The sequence below is a fragment of the Gobio gobio genome, assembly GCF_949357685.1.
Source record: "Gobio gobio genome assembly, chromosome: 14".
Lineage (NCBI taxonomy): Eukaryota > Metazoa > Chordata > Actinopteri > Cypriniformes > Gobionidae > Gobio > Gobio gobio.
This window is the reverse complement of record NC_137107.1, coordinates 23505004-23527906: the sequence shown is the minus strand read 5'-3', so window position 1 is coordinate 23527906 and position 22903 is coordinate 23505004. Positions and strand designations below refer to the sequence as shown.

The following is a 22903-nucleotide window of genomic DNA, read 5'->3' as shown; positions in this document are numbered from 1 at the left end:
ACTCCTAATTACTTATTAATAGTTATTGTTAAGTTAAGGTATTGTAGGATTAAGGGGTGTAGAATGTGGTCATGCAGAATAAGGCATTAATGTGTGCTTTATAAGTAATAATAAACAGCCATCCACAATATCCATGCTAATAAGTGACTATTTAATAGTGAGAATTGGACCCTAAGTGTTACCAAATTTTCCTTTCAAAAAGCATATCACTTCTTTGTCTTCTTTTGTGAAATTGCACACACAGACCTGCCATTAGTCATGACTCATGTGGCTATAATTACATTGAAAATTGAGAGGTCACAATGCATTTGACCCATGGATTTATAGAAATAATTTCTCAGCATTGCAAAATTGCATATCGAATCAACTCCTGATGAACACAATAATTATTCATTGAATTATAACTCAGTATGTCATTTAATCCATTTTTATTATTATTATTAAATTTTCTGCAGACATATAAAATCTGTTACAACTGTTGCAAGATGAAACAAGGTGTATGGAAAAAACATTGAAAAGCAACAGGATATGTCATTTAACCATTTAACTATGTCTTTGTAAGACTTTCAAACACATTTTTATTATTTTTTTTTATTATTTTAAAATGATTTATTTTAATTTTAAAATGTGATTATTTATTTTATTATCTGGAAAACCCTGACGTAATGTAGATTTAATGCACTTCATGTTGTATGAATGGAATATATTTTCTCTTTGTATTTTTATATCAATTTGGTACAATATTATTCTATTCAATTCAATGTGATAAACGAGTTAGGTCAAAAGTTATCAAAAAGTAGTCAGCTTACATATTTTACATTTCTTGTTACTAATTACTATGGTAGCCTATAAAAAAAATGAAAGTAAAAGCAGTTCTAATGTAAGTACAAGATAAGTACAAGATGCACAAAATAGGCTATAGTTTCACAAATATACATAGTATACACTTTATGGTGTAAATATGTCATATTTCACATATATTTTAGAATAAGAATGTTTTGTTTGTTTGTCTGTTGTGAAATAACCTTAAAAACCCTCATACAATTCATAAAATTGATTTAAAAATATGAAACCGTCTTCTTTGAAAAAAAAAACAATTCACACCAATTTTTAAAATAACTTTTTAATATTATTTATGTATTATATTTTTATTGAGCATGCAGTTGTTTTTTTTGTTCTATGTGTGTTTCGCTGTATTTTTTGGTAACTGTTATTGCAAAGGAGAGATTACACACTGCTATCTCACACAACAAATCTGCTTTTCAAATATGTGGTCAGCCTGTTTTGTCTTATCTTTAACTAAAACTGTTATTAAAAGGACATTCATGCAACTTGTTTTTATTTCTAAAGTAATCATGCACAAATCAATGCAAATTAATTCAATGGAATAGGTTTAAATAAAAAATTTTTTTAGTATAGTCATTTTGCCTAGCATGATAGCTTTATAGCTACTTCACCAACTAGAAACTCATGGTTTGTTTGCCAGTTGTTTCCTGTCTTTTGTGTTCATGTAGCTTACTGCCAAATACCATCCCATTCAGTATAAGCATGTGCTTAAATATGTTTCTAAAAGCAACAAACAATAGAACTAGAGGGAAAATTCATGCATAAATTGTGTTCATTTTATTTCCTGTTTATGCAGGATGGTGGTATGTCTAGATGACGAGGATGGGAGACAGATGTTTTGAGTGCAGTCACTGGGTTTCGGCGGCCCCCTGATTCCCCACACCCACATAGCTTTACAGGAGGGGCTGCATGAGAACAGCTGGAGAAGGGAAAGTTACAATAACAACTCATTTGCAAAATATTTGATATTCCATTCAATTCAACGGTCAACTAAATCCCAATCAGTCATGTTTTGGTTTCACTCAAGCTCTGCATGTTGCAGATATTTTATCATAGTGAACATATTTTTATCATTAAACATTCTTTATTAAATTGTTAATTGTTTGTCCTGCTCGCTCTAGGATTTAAAGTAGTTTTTTTTATGTGCACCAAGCACAGCATAACCCGGCAGATATGTCTGCAGCTGTCTTGAGCTTTTCCACAGAACAACTGGGGGAATTCAGTAAACTAGCTTACAGAACAGCTGGCCATCAAAGCCAAGACGAGTAGGCCTACTGGACTGGAGTAAGAATGGGAAATATGAGTAACTGTAGGCCTAGTGGTAAAACATGACATATAATGTTGAGTTTACACATCCTTATTACCTCTAAATATGACACAGAATATATTGATAGTAAGAGTTTTTGTTGTTGTTGTTGTTGTTGTTTCCTCAGAAAATAATTTTGATAATAGCCTAGTATTGACTTTTTCATAAAAACTGTAATGAATTGTAACTAGACGTTGAATAAAAATTATCTTTGTGATACATTTTCAATTTATGTATAATTCAAATAATTAAAAAATATAAAGGCCACGAGAGGGCATCATCTGATTTTGTGGATGAACCGGAAGACGAGGCGACGCTGTGGGCGGGGTTATTGAGTTCAGGCGGGAAAAACGAATACGCGATGACGCAATACGTACGCTGTCACGCCGAATGCTTACATTTGCTATGGCTCCCATCAAAATAAAGCATATCGTCTCGTTTACATCACAGGTAAATATCTTGTCGAACTTTCATGTATGCTGTTAAACATCAATTAATAAGTACTTTTAATGTCAAACATTTTATAGTAATGAATATTACGTAATGATGAAGAGTTCATATTCAAATAATGTTTTATATAAACTAATCGGCATATGTACAGTGACAATACAGAGATAAAAAACATGAATCAAAGCTATTTCATTTGTAACTTTTTGAATGTGCTTCATATGATACTTAGCATGTTATTAATTACTTGAATTACACAATTTTTTAGTCTTTGTTACACTGCAATTATACATTTAAGGACTGAGTAATATTAAGTAACTACATGTACTTACTATAGGGTTAGGATTAGGGTTTGTTTTAGGGTTAGTTGCATGTAATGCATAATTTATACTAGTAACTACATTTAACATATGTAACTATGACACTAAAAAGTGTTACCAGTAATTGTTATGCATGTAATAATGTGAGTAATGCAAGTAATTAAGTGTTACCTTTAATAGCATGCTCTCTTACATGACTGAATTGCAGGATAGTAAGAATGGTGTGGATAATCTGTGTGATGGCAGTGACAGCAGCAGGCCCTGGTTGTGCAGCGTCCAGGACCGCAGTGGGGTGATCAGGGTGGACTTACAGATGGAGCGAGTGTCTGCTATAGGATTCATTGATATTGGTGTGTTTAACATAAAAATCTTCCACTATCATCTGATATGTATTCTTGACATATTAATGATCATGGTCTTCCTTTTTTGTGTGTGTGTGTGTGTGTGTGTGTGTGTGTGTGTGTGTGTGTGTGTGTGTGTGTGTGTGTGTGTGTGTTTGGTTTGTAAAGGCAACTGTGGCTCTGCATTCATTCAGATTGATGTCGGCCGCTCCTCCTGGTCATTGGACCATCCCTATGTCCCCCTGCTGCCCACTGCAACCCTCATGAGTCCAGCTGACTCGAAACAGGGCACTGGGCGTCAAAATGTGCGCATGTTTAAAAAAGGTAAAATGACTGCAAGTCTCTGTATTTTTTGTATTTCTCATTCTTTTTCTATTGCGACCATTTTTTGACTGTGAAGTCACTAAGTCACTATAAGTGTGACTTTTTTATAGTTGGCATGAAGCAGAAGTTTTGATTTGTCATTTTTTTTCATATTCTGACATATGTCTGAGTGAAACAGCTTCTCCAACAAGAAAAACATGTTGGAAGGGACTTGATTTTGTCCATTAGGAATTGACTGGATGGTTGTGGTTTGCTATTGTGAGTGACATGTTGTCCTGCCCTCGCACCAATGAACACGTCATTAGAGAAGAGTAGAGATGTTCGCTGTAAGAGAGAGAGGAAGTTATTCTGATGAAAGATTACAAGGGCATATGAAATTATTTTAATCATGTCCACCAATTTTCTTCTGTGTCCATATAGCAAGTACCACAAAAGTTTAAATACCATTTTGATAAAGTAAAAAATTCAAAACATAAAATTGTTCGCTCTAAAATGACTGAAGACCATCAAAGGGTTCAATTTGTGAACTGTATGCAAGTGCATGAGACTTAATTGTGTTCATTGACACTGAAAGTCTAAGATAATGTCTTAAATGTCTCCATGTCCAGCTGATTTTCTCCCTCAGGCTGCAGAGGAGAGCTGGGACAGACTGCGAGTCACCTGCACTCAACCTTTCAACAAACGTTTACAGTTTGGTCTGTCCTTTCTGCGCATCCGCACCATGGAAGATGAAGGTGAAGGTGTCTCAGTGCAACATGAAGATATTGCTGATGAAAATCTGGTGAGAGGTTTCATGAAGGTTTTATCACCTTGTGTTTAAACAAAATTGAACATTTTCTTATACCATCCTTAATATCCAGTGGCACAGCAGCCATTACAATTGTTATGAATTGCGTTTCACAGCGCACGCCAGAAAAGATGACATCCGTGATGGAGTGGCTTTCCAGCCCAGCTATCCAAAACACATTTTTTGGGCGAATCACAGGGTGTGTGAATTAAATGTCTTAACCTTCATTTCAAAATAGATTTATAGTTACATGGTAGTTAGAAGGCACTCTGTACTCTCTCTGATAGGAATGACTCCTCAGATGCCCAAAGGAATGCTGGGAGTTTGAGTCGGGCAGAGCGCATGGTCATAGCCGCCCACTCTAACAGACGCTCTTTGTCAACATCCCCATGCAGCACCACATCCAGCACAACACCTCAGCGAGGAGATAATATGAAAACCCCACCAGGCAAGTTATTTGGCCACCATGGAGACAAAGCAAAAATAAAGAATGTCTTCAGTGGATCAAGTAAATTTTGTTTCTGTTTTTATCAGCTGAATTTAGGACTTCCAGTGACCAAACAAGAACCCCTCAAGAGCAAAGGAGCAAGTCTAAGGCACGGTATGAATTGAGAAAAAAGTACTGGTCAAATATGAAGGACAAACAAAATAGGGTCTTTTGCATTTTTTGTTTTTAATAGATGTATACTTTTATTCAGCAATAATGCATTAAAATGACATTGTTAATAATAAGAAATGTTTCTTGAACAGCAAATAGGGCTGTGCGATATTGATGAAAAATGCGATATGCGATATCCTTGTTAAATAATGCGATATTTGATATGCTATACGATATTGCTTCAAGTGTGTAAAATCTTTTTAAGTTCTATTAAAAAAATGATTTAAAAACTGAGAAAGATAGCATTTATGTGTTTCACATTCTTTTTGGGAAAAGAAAGCATCGCTACAACTTCTGAAAGTGACCAGCAGTGTTTTAGCAAAAATTAATGTCACAAATCTGACAATATAATTTTAACATCAATGTAAACAAATAAAAAATGTAATGCCAATATTTAAATACCAAAAACTCTTTACTTGACTTGGTAATATATAGTTATATCAACCTAAAACTTAACATCAAGAACATCCAGGTAAACAAACACACCTGAACTAGGGGTGGACGATTATTTTTTTTATTTTAATTTATCTTTATTATTAAAAATGAGAACTAAAAACAGCAGTCATTGTTTGACAGACAGCGGCAGGTTTACTGTATTAGCAGGCTGTCACTTTAAGACCTAATGCTTAATAACAGAACTGAAGGGATCACACGCTCTCAGAGAGGTGGGTTGTGCGCACATTTCGGTGTGTGTGTCAGACAGCGCGAGACGGCAAGGAGTGGTTTTTCGCAAGTTATTACGTTTAAAAACTCTTTTTAATGTCAAGCAAGTCACATAAGTAACAGTCGTGTGCTCAGTCTATTCTCTGCTGTATGCGTCGACCTAAAATGTACACTTTTCACAATGTTGAAGTAGCCTATTAAAATCATTCAGATATTGTGTGCCGTTGCGATATGCATATCATGATATGAACATTTGCGATATTCCAATAATTTCGATATATTGCACAGCCCTAACAGCAAATCAGCATATTGAAATGATTTCTGAAGGATCATGTGACACTGACTGAAGACTGGAGTAATGTTACTGAAAATTCAGCTTTGCCATCACAGAAATAAATTACATTTTTAAAGTATATTAAAATAGAAAACAGTTATTTTAAATTGTAATAATTTTACACTTAAATGTTCACAGTTAAACAGTTAGGATTAAAAACAAACATATGCTAAATTGATATATTTTTAAACAGTATTTATTTATAGTTATTTTTATGGTAAGATGGGACATCTCAAATCATTAAAGAGAACATGATCATCTGGTTTGACACAAATTTATGGAGGTTATGCATCTCAAGTGCTTCTGTCATTAAAAAGACATACCAAAAATTAAGACATTCTTAAAATATGATTTTTTTAACACATTGTTATGCTGATTATATAATTTGTAAGAAAAATGTCCTAAATGAGAAAAATGCAAAATACACTTTTCACTAGTTGTAAATATTCTTTATTGTATTTATAATTTGTATAGACCGATACTGTGTATTCTGTTTTTAATGGTGGTCATTCAGGCAGAGCCTCATAAACAGTGGCACTCCACTGAAGAGATCCAGACCGGCAGCATCCACACATGAACCCACCTCAACAAGCCCACCCAAAAGTGTCAGCAGACACAGTCAGAGCCCACAGGACTCACAGGAGTCTGCCCACCAGGCTCCACAGAGCTCTCCTGAGACCAGATGTCCTCTTTGTGGAGGTAATGTGATTGTGTACATGCACATTTGTCAGAAATTTTGGCTCAAAATGTACTCCTCACTAGCTCTTCTTCTTTCTTTTGCTTTTTGTCCATGTAGAATCCTTCAGTCCTGATTACCTGCCTTTCCATGCTTCCACCTGCCTGGATTGTGATCAAGCGGAGCTCATGGGAGTCAGACAAACAGAGGTCATAAGCTCACTGCACAGCGGCTCTTCTGTTTTTGGCTCTGGCACAGATGAGCATATGGTTCCATGTCCTCTTTGCTCCTTCCGATTCCCCCCAGACCGTATCCAGCAGCACGCCAGCACCTGTGGGGACACACTAGAGCCAACTACCGTGTGGCTGAACTGACAGAAGAGCATTATGGTCTCGGAAACCTTTTCAAAATAGCAACATGTAAATAGAAATCAGGTATTCTCTTGCTTTCTCTGGCCTTGCAAGTAAACATTGTGTGTCTTACTGGAGTTTTGGAGAATACACATGCCTCCCTAAAAAGACTGTATTTTTATTGTTTTTATGGAGACAATTATAACAATGTTCATAATGTTTATAATGTATGTCATGGGGACGTTCTAATGTATGAAAAGTGTGACTGGCAAATATGTTTGTCATATCTGCCATTCACTCTCTTTGTGGTATCCAGATTAGAATGTTAAATGAAACCATTGGTTTCAATTATTAATAGATTCTCATAATTGTGAAATATGTATTTTAGAAAGTTTAGATTTTTGTAGAATTTGCCATACCATTTTCTCACTTTCTCAACAACAAAATAAATACTTTAATCTTTTGGATTAAAACTGTTTTATAAATGTTTATACACTCCTGATAAAAAGTTTGAATGCTTTTGAATTAGTGTCTTATGTTCATCAAGACTGCATTTATTTAATCAACATACAGGGAAAAAAGAAGAAAAATTTTGAAATATTATTCAAATTTAAATAACTACTTTCTCCTTTAATATATTTTCAAATGTAATTTATTCCTGTGACACAAAGCTGAATTTTCAGCATCATTACTCCAGTGTTCAGTCTCGCATGATCCTTCAGAAATCATTCTAATATGCTGATTTGCAGCTCAAGAAACATTTCTCATTATTATCAATGCTGAAAACAGTTGTGCTGCTTAATATTTTTGTAGAAACCAAAATACTGCCCCCCCCATCCTCCCCTGCCATAATTTATGATAAATAGAAAGTTCAAAAGTAATTGTAACATTATTAATGCCTTTACTGTCACTTTTGATCAGTTGAATGTTTCCTTGCAAAATAAAAGTATTTATTTAAAAAAATATATATATATATCTTAGCGACCCCAGACTGGTAAACGGTAGTGTATGTGAACACTTACTTTACAATAAAAGAAAATAAATAATAATAATTTAATTAATCTTCGATAGGTGGCCTGAAATGCTCTCACGCTGACTCTGTGTCATGGGGCCACCCTTATTGTTGAGCCCTGATGTTTACAGAGGTGTTGAAAGGAGGAAGTGCACTGATGGGGGAGTGGAAATTCAGAAGTCCTTAGTGAGCTCTAATGGGTTGCAACATAGTGTTACGGTTGCATTTTTAATTGGCTGTGTTCTTCAGGGAATTGTACCTGTTATTTGGTTTGTTCAGAATGAAATCATTCAGCTGTGTGTTGACTCCTCAGTGGTGGCAAACCAGTGGCCTCATGATTAGTGTTTTAATCACTCTTTTCATATCAGGATTAAAGCCTCATAAAACAGCAATACCAACTGGCTTTTGATGCTGCTTCGTTTTTTTTGGACATGTGAGACATCCATTGATACAGGACCACTGTAATATTTATTTCCCAGGTGTGTCTGAAGATGGAACACCTCACGGTAAGAAATATGCTTTGTTCATTGAGAAATTACTTTGTGAATTTATTCTGTAAAAATGTATCAAGTGTTTGGAAATTGTGTCTATTATTGACAAGTTTAGGTTATGTGGCAATCTGCTCATTTTATTTCCACCAATGTTCCTGACTGTTCTTATGCAGCTCAGCTCAGCATATTGCGATTTGTCGATTTTTTTTTTTCTTCAGGTCTGATATTTAAGCAACTACAAAATTAATTCAGCATTTTGAATGAGTCTGTGTACATCTAAATACATTGGAAAAATACTATTTTGCATTTTTCAAATTTATTAAAATGATTCCATTCTATTGCAATTACATTGCATTTCTATTATCATCATAATAACCTGAGTGAAAAGTGACAAATTTGCTTATTTTATTAGCGACCGAATATTGGTAACACTTTACGATAAGATCTCATTGGTTAACATTAGTTAATCTATTACCTAACAATGAGCAATACATTTGTTACCTTAATTATTCATCTTTGTTAATGTTAGTTAATAAAAATACAGTCATTCATTGTTTGTTTATGTTAGTTCACAGTGCATTAACTAATGTTAACAAATACAGCTTTTTATTTTAATGTATTAGTAAATGTTGAAATGAACTAAGATTAATAAATGCTGCAGTATAGTTCATTCTTAGTTCATGTTAACTAAAGTAGTTAACTAATGAAAACTTATTGTATAGTGTTACCAGAATATTAAATATTTCTTTGTTTGAAATTTTTCTTTTAAATCCTAGTGATTCTTAACCTTTTTCATTCTAAGGCCCCCCATTGACAAAGACAATATTTGAAGAACCCCCCAAGATATCTTTAGAATTTCTGCTTTAATGACAAAGAAGCTGCTTATTTTATTGTATTTTATTTTTTAAACTTTTTTAACAGAGACTAAGAGTGAAAATAAGAAATTAATTTAAATAGGGATAGATTGCCCAAAAATGAAAATTCTGTCATCATTTACTCACCCTCAAGTTGTTCCAAACCTGTATGAATTTCAACACAAAAGATATTTTGAAATATTTGGTTACCAACATTTTTCAAAATATCATATTTTGTGTTCAACAGAAAATAGAAAGTCATAAAGGTTTGAAACTAGATGTTTCAACAACTGAATGTTTTCAGGGTTGACAATTTTATTGCCAGTGAATATATGTGACTTCTCTAGTCATCGTTTTCTAGACTTTTCCGGGTGACTTTTAAAATTCCCTTCTATATTCAGGTTTTCAAGATCATAAGGATAAGGTTGATTAAATTAAAATGGCAGTTGTTGAAGGAAAATTTCCACAAGCTAGCATCTTGATTTGTATATTTGTATCTATTTTGTCTTATTTTAAAGCTTGTTTTATCTTGTTTTAAATAATTTTACACCATCTCGTGACCCCTTGAAAGAGTTGTTGCGGTCCCCTAGTCCATCTCGGCCCCCTGGATGAGAAGAGAACTACTATTAGAAGTCCTACAACTTTATGATGAATCCCACATTTTCCATATGGATTCTCGGACATTTGTACCCTACTTTCTTATTTTTTTAAATGAACATACAATACCATAGAGTTTTTAGAAAATTAAACTGACAGTGTTTAAAGCAGTGAAATGGTAGAAGAACAGATAGACGTCTTGCCCTCTGTAAAACAGAATCTCGTATTTCAGTTGCAATGTGTTTTAAAAAATGTTTTTTTTATCTCTCCTTTGAATAGCCAGAACAATGGCGCGAGATTGTGAACAAGAAGTTTCGTTTCCCTCCGGAGCTCATCGGTGCCATCCGAGAGGGGAACATAAGCATGGTCTCTTCGCTGCTGAAGACGGGGGACGGCATCATCCGTCAGCTGGACGAATCCGAGGACAGGCTATGGAGAGAATCGCTGAACTTGTCCATCCGACTGGGCAATGAGGACACCATGGACACCCTTATCCAAGCAGTCAAATTTGACTTCCGGCAGATTCACGAAGCTCTTCTGGTGGCCGTGGACACCAACCAGCCTCGTGTGGTCAAGCGCCTCTTGGACCGGCTGGATCTAGAGAAGGGGAACAAGATGGATGTGCGCTCTTTCTCTATGGCCATTTTTGACCACTCCATTGATGATTCCCAGTTTGCCCCTGGAGTGACACCATTGACACTGGCCTGTCAGAAGGATCTGTATGAAATTGTAACAATGCTCAATCAGAAAGGTCACGAAATTCCTTGGCCTCATAAAATCTCATGTGTATGTCTGGAGTGCAGGAATGGACGGCAATACGATTTGCTCAAGTTCTCGTTGTCTCGTATCAACACCTACCGAGGTATTGCCAGCCGTGCTTACCTGTCCATCACCGCAGAAGATGCCATGCTCAGTGCTTTTCGACTCAGCCGGGATCTCCGCAAGCTGTCTAAGAAGGAACCTGAGTTTAAGGTTGAGTAAAGCAGGGCTCTTGTTTCTCTTGGAGGCCTCTAGATATTTTTCATAGTAGTGGAAATAGTGCCTAATTCCTACGTGGATAAAATTAAATTAGAATATATTATATAAAACATTCCATAATCTGATCAATTATGTAACACTCATTTCTATTAATTTATTCAAATATAGATTAAAAAAATGCACTTTGATGATCAGCATGAGTACTGCTTTAATTGTCTGTATTAAAATTAATTATAAGTAGAATAATGTCTAAAAATGTTAGGGTGATACAACTATCTTGATATCATAATGAACAAAGAAGCCTCATTAATATATATATATATATATATATATATATATATATATATATATATATATATATATATATATATATATATATATATATATATATATATATATATATATATAAATATAAATTTTCTTTCAAAAACAATCAAAATAGTTTCCATTTCCAAACTTTTGACTGGTAGTGTGTATATATATATATATATATATATATATATATATATATATGTTTATACATATATATGTTTATACATATCTTTTTGTAACTCTTTTTTTCTGTCAAATCAAAGTCGTGTGGTCCAACTAACTCCTCATGACTTTGTCTCTTAAAATATTAGATCATTTGATCTTTTCAAAGTTCGTTCAGATTGGAAAATGTAATTTGGGGTTACTCCCCAAAACTCTAATTATATTTCTAAATGAATCATTCATTTGTAATAAAAACAACAACAAAACTTTTTTTTTTGAAAATAATGATTTTAATCAAATTAAAGTACTTGTTACTTGATGGTTGCACCACATGACATTTTTTAAAGTTATTACATGTAAATTTTCTTAAAAATGATATAAAAGTTTTTCAAATGTAACCAACATGAATACAAAGATTACATTTCTAAGAACTTAGTACCTGTGTCTTGAAACATTCTTATTTTTTTTATAGTGGTCACTCTTTTATTTCATTGACCCAAACTCTGGCATGATAACAATGGCATATTTTTCACAACCACGGTCTTCTTTGCTTCATACAGCCTCAGTATGTCAGCCTCGAGCAGGTGTGCCAGGAATTTGCCGTGGAGCTGCTTGGAATGTGCCGGAACCAAAGCGAGGTCACCACCATCCTGAACAGCTGTGGGAATCAGGATGAGGACAGCGAGGACGAGCTGGGCCAGCAGACGTTTGAAGAGGGCATTCCAAACCTTGCTCGCTTGAGGCTTGCTGTCAACTACAGTCAAAAACAAGTAGGACACTAAGCTTTTACTAACTGCATTGTTATGTATGCTTGTATTTGGCTAGCCATTGGTTTCTTGTTTGTTCTGCAGTTTGTAGCCCACCCGATCTGCCAGCAGGTGCTCTCCTCCATCTGGTGTGGGAACCTTTCAGGTTGGAGGGGCAGCAGAACAACATGGAAGCTTCTAGTGTCTTTTGGGATCTTCCTGACCATGCCTTTCCTTTGCCTAATCTACTGGATTGCACCAAAGTCAAAGGTTTGCCAAATAAATTAAAATATTCTAACATTTTACACAGTGAAAAAGGATTTTTGCTGCTTGTTAAATTTACATAATTAAAATGAGTTAAAGCATTTTATTTCTACTAAATTTATTTGTGTCAAAATTACTTAAAGGTCCACTGAAGTGCCTTGAAACGCACAGCATTATTCAGTGAGTTGACATAATTTTCACTGAAACAGGAAGACAGGCTGGGAACTATCAAATAGCTCCTCCTCTTTTTTTAAATAGCCAATAGCGTTTAGTTTATATCACAGCTCAGCCAGAGCCATTGAGCTTGGTAAAGCCACAGTTTCCTCCTAATCTCTAACCATTTCTCCTCCTAATCTCTTCCATATCGCTTTTAAAATACAGTAAATGGGTCCAATTCATTTTGTGTTCTGCACTGACTTGTATGATCTGCTCTGTGCTATTGCGCTCTGGACCGGAGCAGACTGTGTATGCGTTGCGGCGGTTCGTGTGACACTAACGTGACTTCATTCGCCCCAATAGAAAGCATATTTACACTGTCTGAATCGTTCCATATCACCTAGTGCACTATGTGTGATTCAGCGTGTAGAAAATAGTAAAAGTGTGAACAAATGACCGATTTTAGCTGCAGTTTTAGCATCTATTTATGTTGTTTTTGGGACGCTTTAGATTCTAGATTATTGACTCATATTGGCGGAAGTGAGAGACTGTAAATTTTGAAGGCTTATATCTTCTAAATGGGAATTTTGTCATTGTTTTGGAGCACACTAGCTTATAGATAACAGTAAGGCTAGCATATTCATACTAAAAGCCAAAAAACTTCCATTTTGATTTCATAGGGACTTTAAAGGCGCGTCCCAATTCACATACTTATGCACTATTCTATGCCATTTTGTATTATAAATAGTGCGAGTAGTGTGTTCACACAGAAAATTCCAAAAAGGAAAAGTGCACTTTAAATACCCGGATGATGCATTTAATTAACCGAAAAAACGAAGTATTGAATGTTGGACACTTCATGCACTCAACTATCGCAGCTTATTACATAGTGTAGGGGAAGGGCCACTCAGACTCCGATGTTGAACAACAAAATAACCTTACAGATTTCATAAACTACACGGTTGAGTACATAGTGCACAAGCACATAGTGCATAAGTGCATAAGTACATAGTGTACTTCTTGTTTATTGCAAATGTTTGTTAGGCTAGCTACAAAAGCTATTTTTAAATGTAAAATATGATAAAGTTATAAGTAATTAGTTGTGTTATGTACTGACAAATGTTAGGTAGACTTAACCTAATTTCTTTTAGAGTGTCATACTGTAGCAGTCCAAACAAACTGTTTTTGTTACGTCAGTTTTATTGAGTAGATTTTAAGTTTGTTTTTCATCTATCCATCCATTCTCCAAAACGCTAGTCCTATAGGGTCACTGGATTCTATCCCAGTGTCTCGGGCCGGTTCATTGCAGGACTATTCTAACAGGCCTTTTCTATTCTATTCAGACTATTCTAAACCATCTTGTGATCTTATTTTTTTCTTTTCAGTTGGGGAAGATTCTAAAGATCCCAGTGATTAAATTCCTCCTCCATTCGGCTTCATATATGTGGTTCCTGATCACGCTACTGGGGGAATCCATTGCCATGGAGGTGTATCGGGAAAGCTTTGCCTCTCGTCAGCACACCATCCTGCACAGCTCTTTCCACATGGTCTGGGTGGTTGGTAGGTCCTAGGAACCACAGTTCTTGAAAAATGGTTATGAGAAAGTGATTGGAATACAGTTCTAGATTGATTTTGCTACAAGATATTCAACTTAATTTTTGAGCGTTACACATCAAATGGCTACAAAACATTGTATTAAAATTTATTAAAAATACAATAAAAATACAATGATGATCAGCATATGAGCAGGTTTTAAATTTCTATATTTAAAAACAGCGAAACCAGCCGAAAGCCCGCTGAATGTCTGCGCCAAATACTGAAAAAGTTGGTAGATAAAACTAGCTTTGGTGCATAAGCTCAAAAAACATCAAAGTTCAACAAGGAAAAGAAACCCCACCCCCCACCCCCGCTCAGCTCTACAAACGCCGCAACCACAGGCATCATAAAGTAATTACGTTTAGGGCATCAAGACGGCCAGCAGAAATTGAACATTTTTACCAAAAATACTTTATTTAGAGGCCAAATACAAAGACAAAAAAATCGATTCACATCGTCATCAGTATCGTAACAGCTGTAGCACACCTGATTCTATTTACATCATTTTTTATACCATATTGCATCCAATAAAGTAAACTCAAAAAGTTAATTTAAAATACATATACCCCAATAGCATAAAATCTATGCTATAATTCATAAGTATACCAGACTGTGCAAAAAACACAAACATTTGCATAAAGTTCTACAATGTCAGAGTGATACAACTGTTCTGATATTATAATGAAAAAAGCCTAATTTAAATGCCAATATTAGGCATATTTAATTTTTACTGTATTTGATTGATGATTTAAATAAAGCTGTTTATTAATATTTGTTAACTTTTGTCCAAAGTCATATGGTCCAACCATTTATTCACATTTAAACATTGATCAGCAGACATAAACAGAAGCTCAACCGAACCTGCTTGAAGCACGAGAAAAAACCTCATTGGTTCTTGCTGAAGCTCAAATGTGCTGAGTAACACGAGAATGAACCTCATTGGTACTTGTGCATCAAGTGAACATGCTTGAGCTTCCGTTTACCACAACTGATGTGTGCGTTGATGAATGTTTATGTGAAAAAAATAAAATCTGTTCATCATATAAAGCGATTGTGTCTCTTCAGAAACGGTTGGACTAAACCGTTCAATTCATATGGATTAGTTTTACGATCTCTTTATGAACTTTTTGAAGCGTCAAAGTGTCAGTTGCGTAGATGTCAATGGAGATTTAATCAAAAAGATTAAAGGGTTAGTTCACCCAAAAATTAAATTTCTTCCATTAATGACTCACCCCAATGTTGTTCCACACCCGTAAGACCTCCGTTCATCCTCGGAACACAGTTTAAGATATTTTAGATTTAGTCCGAGGGCTTTCAGTCCTTTGAATGTAAGTGTATGAACACTTTGCTGTCCACGTCCAGAAAGGTAATGAAAACATCATCAAAGTAGTCCATATGTGACATCATTTGGTTAGTTAGACTCTTTTGAAGCGTCGACAATACATTTTGGTCCAAAAATAACAAAAACTAAGACTTTATTAAGCATTGTCTTCTCTTCTGGTTAGGGTTGAATCCGCGTTCACAAAGCCACAGTGACACTGCTGATGTAAGACGCTGTGACGTGTTATCTGGTGCGATAGCAGATACAAGCCTAACTGGAAGAGAAGACAATGCTTAATAAAGTCTTAGTTTTTGTTATTTTTGGACCAAAATGTATTGTCGACGCTTCAAAAGAGTCTAACTAACCAAATGATGTCACATATGGACTACTTTGATGATGTTTTCATTACCTTTCTGGACGTGGACAGCAAAGTGTTCATACACTTACATTCAAAGGACTGAAAGCCCTCGGACTAAATCTAAAATATCTTAAACTGTGTTCCGAGGATGAGCGGAGGTCTTACGGGTGTGGAACAACATTGGGGTGAGTCATTAATGGAAGAAATTTCATTTTTGGGTGAACTAACCCTTTAAGTCCTAAGGGTTTGGACCAACATTAGGGTGAATAAATGATTTATGGATGAACTATCCCTTTAAGCCATGGTTAATTCAGGTTGTAAAATGTCATGTGGTGTGGGTTTTTTAATATTTATTTATGAATTACACATTATAAAACAATAATTTATCAATTTTTAATCATTTAAAACAGGTTTTTTCTGGTTCGAGTGTAAGGAGGTTTGGATCGAGGGCTTGAGGACTTACTTCCTGGACTGGTGGAACTGTCTGGATGTGATGGTTCTTAGCATGTACCTGGCTTCATTCGCCCTGAGAGTGGTCATCATGCTCAAGGTCCAATTCCTCTGCCAGTTACCTGACAACCAGGATGAGTGTGTCTACTTCACTGACACTAGTGAGAGAAAATACTTCTTTGAGCATCACAATTTAGCCTGCAATATGGCAGCTGATTGGCCTACTGCAGTAAACGTATTTCTGGCTTTACAGCGCGCCATGAGTGGCATCAGGAAGATCCCCAGTTCATCGCCGAGGTGCTGTTTGCAGTGACCAGCATGCTGAGTTTCACTCGCTTGGCCTACATCCTGCCAGCACACGAGTCTCTAGGTACCCTGCAGATCTCCATTGGAAAAATGGTTGACGACATGATGAGGTATTCAGCTGCGACAAGACCCGTCGGTGTTGATTATAAAGCACATTCTGATGCTCTTTGTTCAAGATGCTTCTTTTTCTCTCCAGATTTATGTTCATTTTGGTGATCATTGGAACCGCCTTCCTGTGTGGCATCAACAATGTCTATGTCCCATTTATGATCTCCCCTAATCTTGGAAGGTATTTCCCAGCTAACAAAAATATGTTCTTAAAACAATTAGCTAACATTAAGGGAATGTTATTTTCTGAAAAAATAGTGACATTTAAAAAAAAAAAACTTTTACATTTACAGATTAAATGAAACCTTCAGCTTCCTCTTCTGGACAATGTTTGGTATGGCTGACCAGACCTATGTGGACATGCCTGAGTTTGTTTTGGCTGAGTTTGTTGGCAGAATCCTTTACGGCATCTACACCCTGATCATTGTCATTGTACTTCTAAACATGCTCATTGCCATGATCACCAACTCTTTTCAGAAAATTGAGGTAAGCCAGAGGAACTGACCCTGATTTAACATATGTACAGTAAAAATATAGGCTTGGTGTTTCACCTAAACTGTTCATCCCTGTAGGATGATGCTGATGTAGAGTGGAAATTTGCCCGTTCAAAGCTCTACCTGAGTTACTTCAGAGAAGGACTGACTATGCCTGTCCCCTTCAACATCATCCCCTCTCCAAAGGCTGCTTTCTATCTTTTAAGGTTGCTTATTTTCTTATTTTATGGAGTCCATTGTTGAGGACTAGGAGTTCCACTTAAAAATAAAATAAAAGAATCAGCACAAGGACACATTTAAAACGATTTATTGTATTATTTTATAGGTACATTTAATTTTTTTTTTATAAAAATGCACTAAATAAACTTTGCAATATTTCTATGCATTCATAATTTTTAAAAAGTGATTTATTAATGTATTATTTATTATTATATTTAAAGGGTAACTAAACCCTAAACCAACTTTTTTTAGTTAATGATCTGTAACACTGGGGCTTTATTAGTGCTGTTCATTGATTCGAGTAAATGTTTTGACATTTGAGTATAAAGTGTTTTAATTCTATAAAATATGGTGTAAAACCGCCAAAGTGCTGCCCTCTTAAGGTTGAACGGTGGCTACTGCAGTTGAATTTTCCTATTGGACGTTGTGGTACATCGTGACGTAGGATGGTACCTCCAACGGCTCACTATCCGCGCCCCTAGCACGAGCTCACCACGCCCTCAGAAATGTTTCCCCCAATCACATGATGAGAAAGGCTTCACTCCAGTATGAACTGTCATGTTACATGAAGTAAACATTATGAATGAAACTCACTTGACACTTGCTTTAACATTGTATTGAAGAAAATGCGGTTAAATAATGCAGTTGTCAGTACACGTCAGGCTTTTCTTGCGATATTATTGCCGCCCGTCATGTGTACAGATAATTTTCATACATGAGACGCGCTTTCAAACCCTGACACGCAAGTGTTTGCCGCGGACGCAGATAGATTAGGTCAGTTCTCTTGCGCGGCTGCTTCACTAGCATCGTCGGCATCGGGAGTTAACGCAGTTTGAGCAGCGGCTCGCATTGATAAGGCTCCGGGTTTGTGTCTGTAACAGACAATCCACCCTCCTCCACTTCAGGTGAAGGTAGGAGAATGACCACTCTGTAGCAAAGCTGGCGTCACTCCAGTCATTCTCCATCTTTGCGACTCGTGAGTCAGACAGCTGTCAATCAATCCGTCACTGCGGGTCTCAGGTGCACGCCCTCCGCTCAGCCCCGCCCTCGGTTCGTCCCCTCTGTCTCCGCCCACTTTCCCAGCATTTTTTGAAAATTGCCAGTGGGTGGAGTTAAGCTCTGAGCAGGGGTTTAGTTACCCTTTAACTACATTTAAAATGCGTTAATGAAATATACAGCTAATTATTTGTCAAATTTGAAAAGTAATTTATTAATTGTTACATTTAACTTTTAAAAAATTATTTCAATAAATGCCACTATTTATTAGTCAAGTGATTAATTTATTTGCAGTTTTTAAATGATAAATTAACAAATTGATAATTTATTCCATTATTTTATTTTTAAGTCGCACTTTTTTATGTGTTTAATTGAAACAAATTGATCATTTATTCCATTATTTTATTTTTAAGTGCCACTTTTTAGGTGTTTATTTTAAACAAATTGTAAAATTGTTTTTTCCCTTTATATTTAAGAGGAATTATCAGACGTCTCTGCTGCTGCTGCTTCAACTGTAACTCTCCTCCAGACTACCCTCCACTCACATCTATGGTACACCTTTCAGTCTTTCAGGAAAATAAATTACTGTGTAGTATGTTGGACAAAACCCATGCTTCCTTTTGCTTTGTCTGAAATGCAACACTGAAGGATAACGGGGGCTCCGGGGAGAACCGGATTCCCTACAGACAGCAGGTCATTCGCGCTCTGGTTCAGCGTTATATCGAATCTGCCAGGAGAGAGTTTGAAGAGACAAAACGCAAAGGTATGACTGACAAGCTGTTTCTGTATCTGTACATCATGTTTTGTTATAGACCCTATCCATTGGATTGGATTAGTTTAGTCTGTTATTTGTGGGGTCATCTCTATCCTAGTGTCCTTGTAAAAGTTGTCAAAATTTACTTTGAGCACACATTTTAAATGTACCAACTTCTCTTTATAGCAATAATTAATCTTGTCCGCAGGGCCATGCACTTTTTTTTATCCAATCAAATGCTCTCTAAAATAAGCATGCCCCTCCCCCTGATACCAACTACAACTGACTAAACGAACCCGTTTTCAACTAAAAACGGAAAACATTTTATGCGTTTTGTTCCTTTCATTTACACAACAACAGTGTTTTGGGGGCCTGAAAATGCAAAATGGGTTTCGAAGTGCTAGTTTTTGAAAACGATGCCGTACCTACAAAAACGCGAATTTGTGAAAACGATGACGTCATGCACATTACATAGTTTTTCTTTACAAATTGACATCGCCAACTCCTGGCCTGGCATGAACAATACAGCTTTTTTAGATGTTTTCGCAGATTCCTGTTTTGACAATGGTGTCATGTCTGTACATGAAAAAAACAGGAAAAACTTTAACCTTTTCAGTTTTTAGTACATTGTTGTGGTGCACCATCAGAATTGTGTTTCTCAGCCCAGCACGACATGCAAGCCACAACTTAAGAATTTGTTCCCTCATTTTTATTTAACTGAAACAAGGGAACAAATTATTACAATATGTCATGATTCAGTAAAACAAGGAAAATAATTATTTTACAGTTCTCACGATTTAAACACTATTACGACAAAATTAATCTGTGTATTTTGAGTAATCAATAAACAAAACCACATTAAGATAAGTAACAGTTGTACAGTAATGCCTTTTAATAAAACGTATTACATGTATTTAGCAGGCCATTATGCACTAGTTATTATAGTATATATATTCTGTGAAAGCTATGTTAAACTGCATTGTACGTCTTTCCTTTTATATATTCATTTAGCATTACTAAGACATACAATAGTCAGTAATAGTTATCAAACAGAAATTTTACAAGATAATTAACTATATTTTATTGCAGAAACCGCCACCATTTTGAGTATTTACGCATGATATTGCAGCTGTCAGGTGATACAGACCTCTCAAAAGATTCAGGTTACAAGTTTTGATTATGAGTTGTACAAGGATGTCAAGGGTTTTTACAAGTCGGAATCTAGTAATTGCTCTCTGAAAGTTTTTTTATGGGGTCTTTATATAGGGTGAATTCAGGGTGATTGGGACATTTTTTCAAAGGCATTTCAAATGGCGAAAAGTGTCCCAATCACCCTGAATTCACCCTAAAGGTGCATCTAATAAATTATGTGGTGGAAAAGTTAATTTATTTCAGTAATTCAACTTAAAAGGTGAAACTTATATATTATATAGACTCATTACATGCAAAGTGAGATATTTCAAGCCTTTATTTGTTATAATTATGATGATTATGGTTTACAGCTTATGAAACCCCCAAATTCAAAATCTCAGAAAATTAGAATATTACATGAAATAAAATAAAAAAAGGATTTTAAATACAGAAATGTCGGCCCTCTGAAAAAGTATAATGTACTCAGTACTTGGTTTGGGCCCCTTTTGCATGAATTACTGCCTCAATGCGGCGTGGCATGGATGCTTTCAGCTTGTGGCACTGCTGAGGTGTTATGGAAGACCAGGATGCTTCAATAGCGGCCTTCAGCTCTTCTGCATTGTTCGGTCTCATGTCTCTCACCTTTCTCTTGGCAATGCCCCATAGATTCTCTATGGGGTTCAGGTCAGGCGAGTTTGCTGGCCAATCAAGCACAGTAATCCCATGGTCATTGAACCAGGTTTTGGTACTTTTGGCAATGTGGGCATCTCCATAAAGCTTGTCTGCTGAAGGAAGCATGAAGTGCTCTAAAATGGCCTGGTAGATGCTACGTTGACTCTGGACTTAATAAAGCACAGTGGATCAACACCAGCCGATGACATGGCTCCCAAAACCAACACAGACTGTGGAAACTTCACACTGGACTTCAAGCATCTTGGATTGTGTGCCTATCCATTCTTCCTCCAGACTCTGGAACCCTCTGGAATTTGCTCTGTTTAGCCTAGGTAAGAGGCTTCTGACGTTTGTTGTCCAGGAGCGGCTTGACAAGAGGAATATGACATTTAAAGCCCATGTCCAGGATCCGTCTGTGTGTGGTGGCTCTTGATGCAGTTACTCCACTCCTTGTGAAGCTCCCCCACACATTTGAATGGCCTTTTCCTGACAATCCTCTCCAGGTTGCGGTCATCCCTGCTGCTTGTGCACCTTTTTCTTCCACACTTTTCCCTTCCACTTAACTTTATATTAATGTGCTTTGATACAGCACTACAGCGCTCTGATGAGCCATAATCATCAAAATTATAACAAATAAAGGCTTGAAATATCTCACTTTGCATGTAATGAGTAATCTATTAGTTTCACCTTTTAAGTTGAATTACTGAAATAAATTTAACTTTAGCACAATATTCAAATTTTTCGAGTTTCACCTGTGTGTGTGTGTGTGTGTGTGTATATATATATATTCATACATACTGTAGTTTTCACATGCAGTGAAAATGCTGAAATGTTTTGGAATGTGTTTCCTGCAGACGTTGGGAACAGGATCACAGAGCTGAGTAAAGTAATCGGCCAGCTACACGCTGAAATGAAGCAGATTCACACGGGCATGTTTGACTACTCAGACAAAACCAAAGCAGACCCATCAGGAGGCTCTTCTTTCCTGGGGAAGTACATCCACGGAGCCAAAAACAACTTCAAGGACTTCAACAATGAGAGAATATCTGCTCCAATGCATGATTCTGTACGTCCTGAAGAACCAGCGGAGACTGTGGAAGAGAAGCATGAAGAGACTGCAGACGTGCAGGAGTCACCGACCACTGACACAGAGGCAGACGGGAAGTCAAATGAAGAGCAAAGTAGTGAGGGAGAAATAGATAACGCTGTGGATGACATGAATGGGTCAGAGGAGGGAGGAAATGAGACAGGAATTGATGATGTCATTGAGATTAGCATGGGGGAGGAGGAGGAAGAGGAGGGTGCTGAAAAGAATTCAGAGAACACAAGCGAGACAGTCATAGATATAGAGTCCAATGCCGATGTTGAGAGTGAAGCCAGTGGAAAAAGTGAAGATGAGGTGATGACAGAGACAGCCAAAGATGATATAGAGGAAATTAATTTAGATGAGACAGGAGGACCAGATCTAAATGAAGCAGAGACAGAAGAAAATGAAGAGGTTGCGGAAAATAAAGGAACAGCAGAAGATAATAATGAGGATGTAGTTGAAGTTGTCAATGAGGGAGGTGAGGGCATTAAGTTTGACCTGAGCCAGTCAAGCCTAGTGAGTTTTTTAACAAAGAGGATAGCGGAAACGCTAGATAAGACAGGCCTACAAGAGTCAAATTTCACTTTAAGTGCAAAACAGGTATCATCTCCAACCGGCAGCGATGACTCCCAAGACACTGGTTTTGGTTCTCAAGAATTTGAACCCTCAACCAGTATCCCTCAATGACAGCAATCAGTTTTTCCAAGATTAGTTCAAAACTAGCTTGTGAGAACCATAAACCTAGTTGAAAGCTTTTTATGTTACAGTGGCATCAGAAAGTATTAGG

The 22903-nt window shown here is 36.3% G+C and overlaps 2 protein-coding genes across 2 annotated transcripts; both read left to right on the top strand.

The window, feature by feature from the left end:
- Nucleotides 1-2491: 2491 nt before the first annotated feature.
- xndc1 (xrcc1 N-terminal domain containing 1) lies at nt 2492-7627 on the top strand. Its single transcript, XM_079835050.1, has 9 exons — nt 2492-2602; nt 3128-3269; nt 3429-3584; nt 4193-4365; nt 4488-4570; nt 4659-4819; nt 4906-4972; nt 6541-6725; nt 6823-7627. The coding sequence occupies exons 1-9, from the start codon at nt 2543-2545 to the stop codon at nt 7074-7076; spliced, it is 1281 nt and encodes a 426-aa protein (XP_079691176.1). The 5' UTR covers nt 2492-2542; the 3' UTR covers nt 7077-7627.
- Nucleotides 7628-8555: 928 nt separating this feature from the next.
- Nucleotides 8556-22803, top strand: trpc2b (transient receptor potential cation channel subfamily C member 2b; the record flags this gene model as incomplete). Its single annotated transcript, XM_079834554.1, has 13 exons — nt 8556-8570; nt 10286-10978; nt 12019-12228; nt 12310-12474; nt 14010-14184; nt 16310-16510; nt 16603-16765; nt 16852-16944; nt 17057-17249; nt 17336-17463; nt 18949-19024; nt 19121-19235; nt 21884-22803. 13 exons carry the CDS (start codon nt 8556-8558, stop codon nt 22801-22803), a joined length of 3147 nt encoding a protein of 1048 aa, XP_079690680.1.
- Nucleotides 22804-22903: the final 100 nt, after the last annotated feature.

Coding starts and splice junctions, on each gene's coding strand:
- xndc1 (XM_079835050.1), top strand. CDS start 2,543: ATGCTTACATTTGCTATGGCTCCCATCAAAATAAAGCATATCGTCTCG. Junction 3,270..3,428: donor TATAGGATTCATTGATATTG/GTGTGTTTAACA, acceptor TGGTTTGTAAAG/GCAACTGTGGCTCTGCATTC. Junction 4,820..4,905: donor TAATATGAAAACCCCACCAG/GCAAGTTATTTG, acceptor TGTTTTTATCAG/CTGAATTTAGGACTTCCAGT.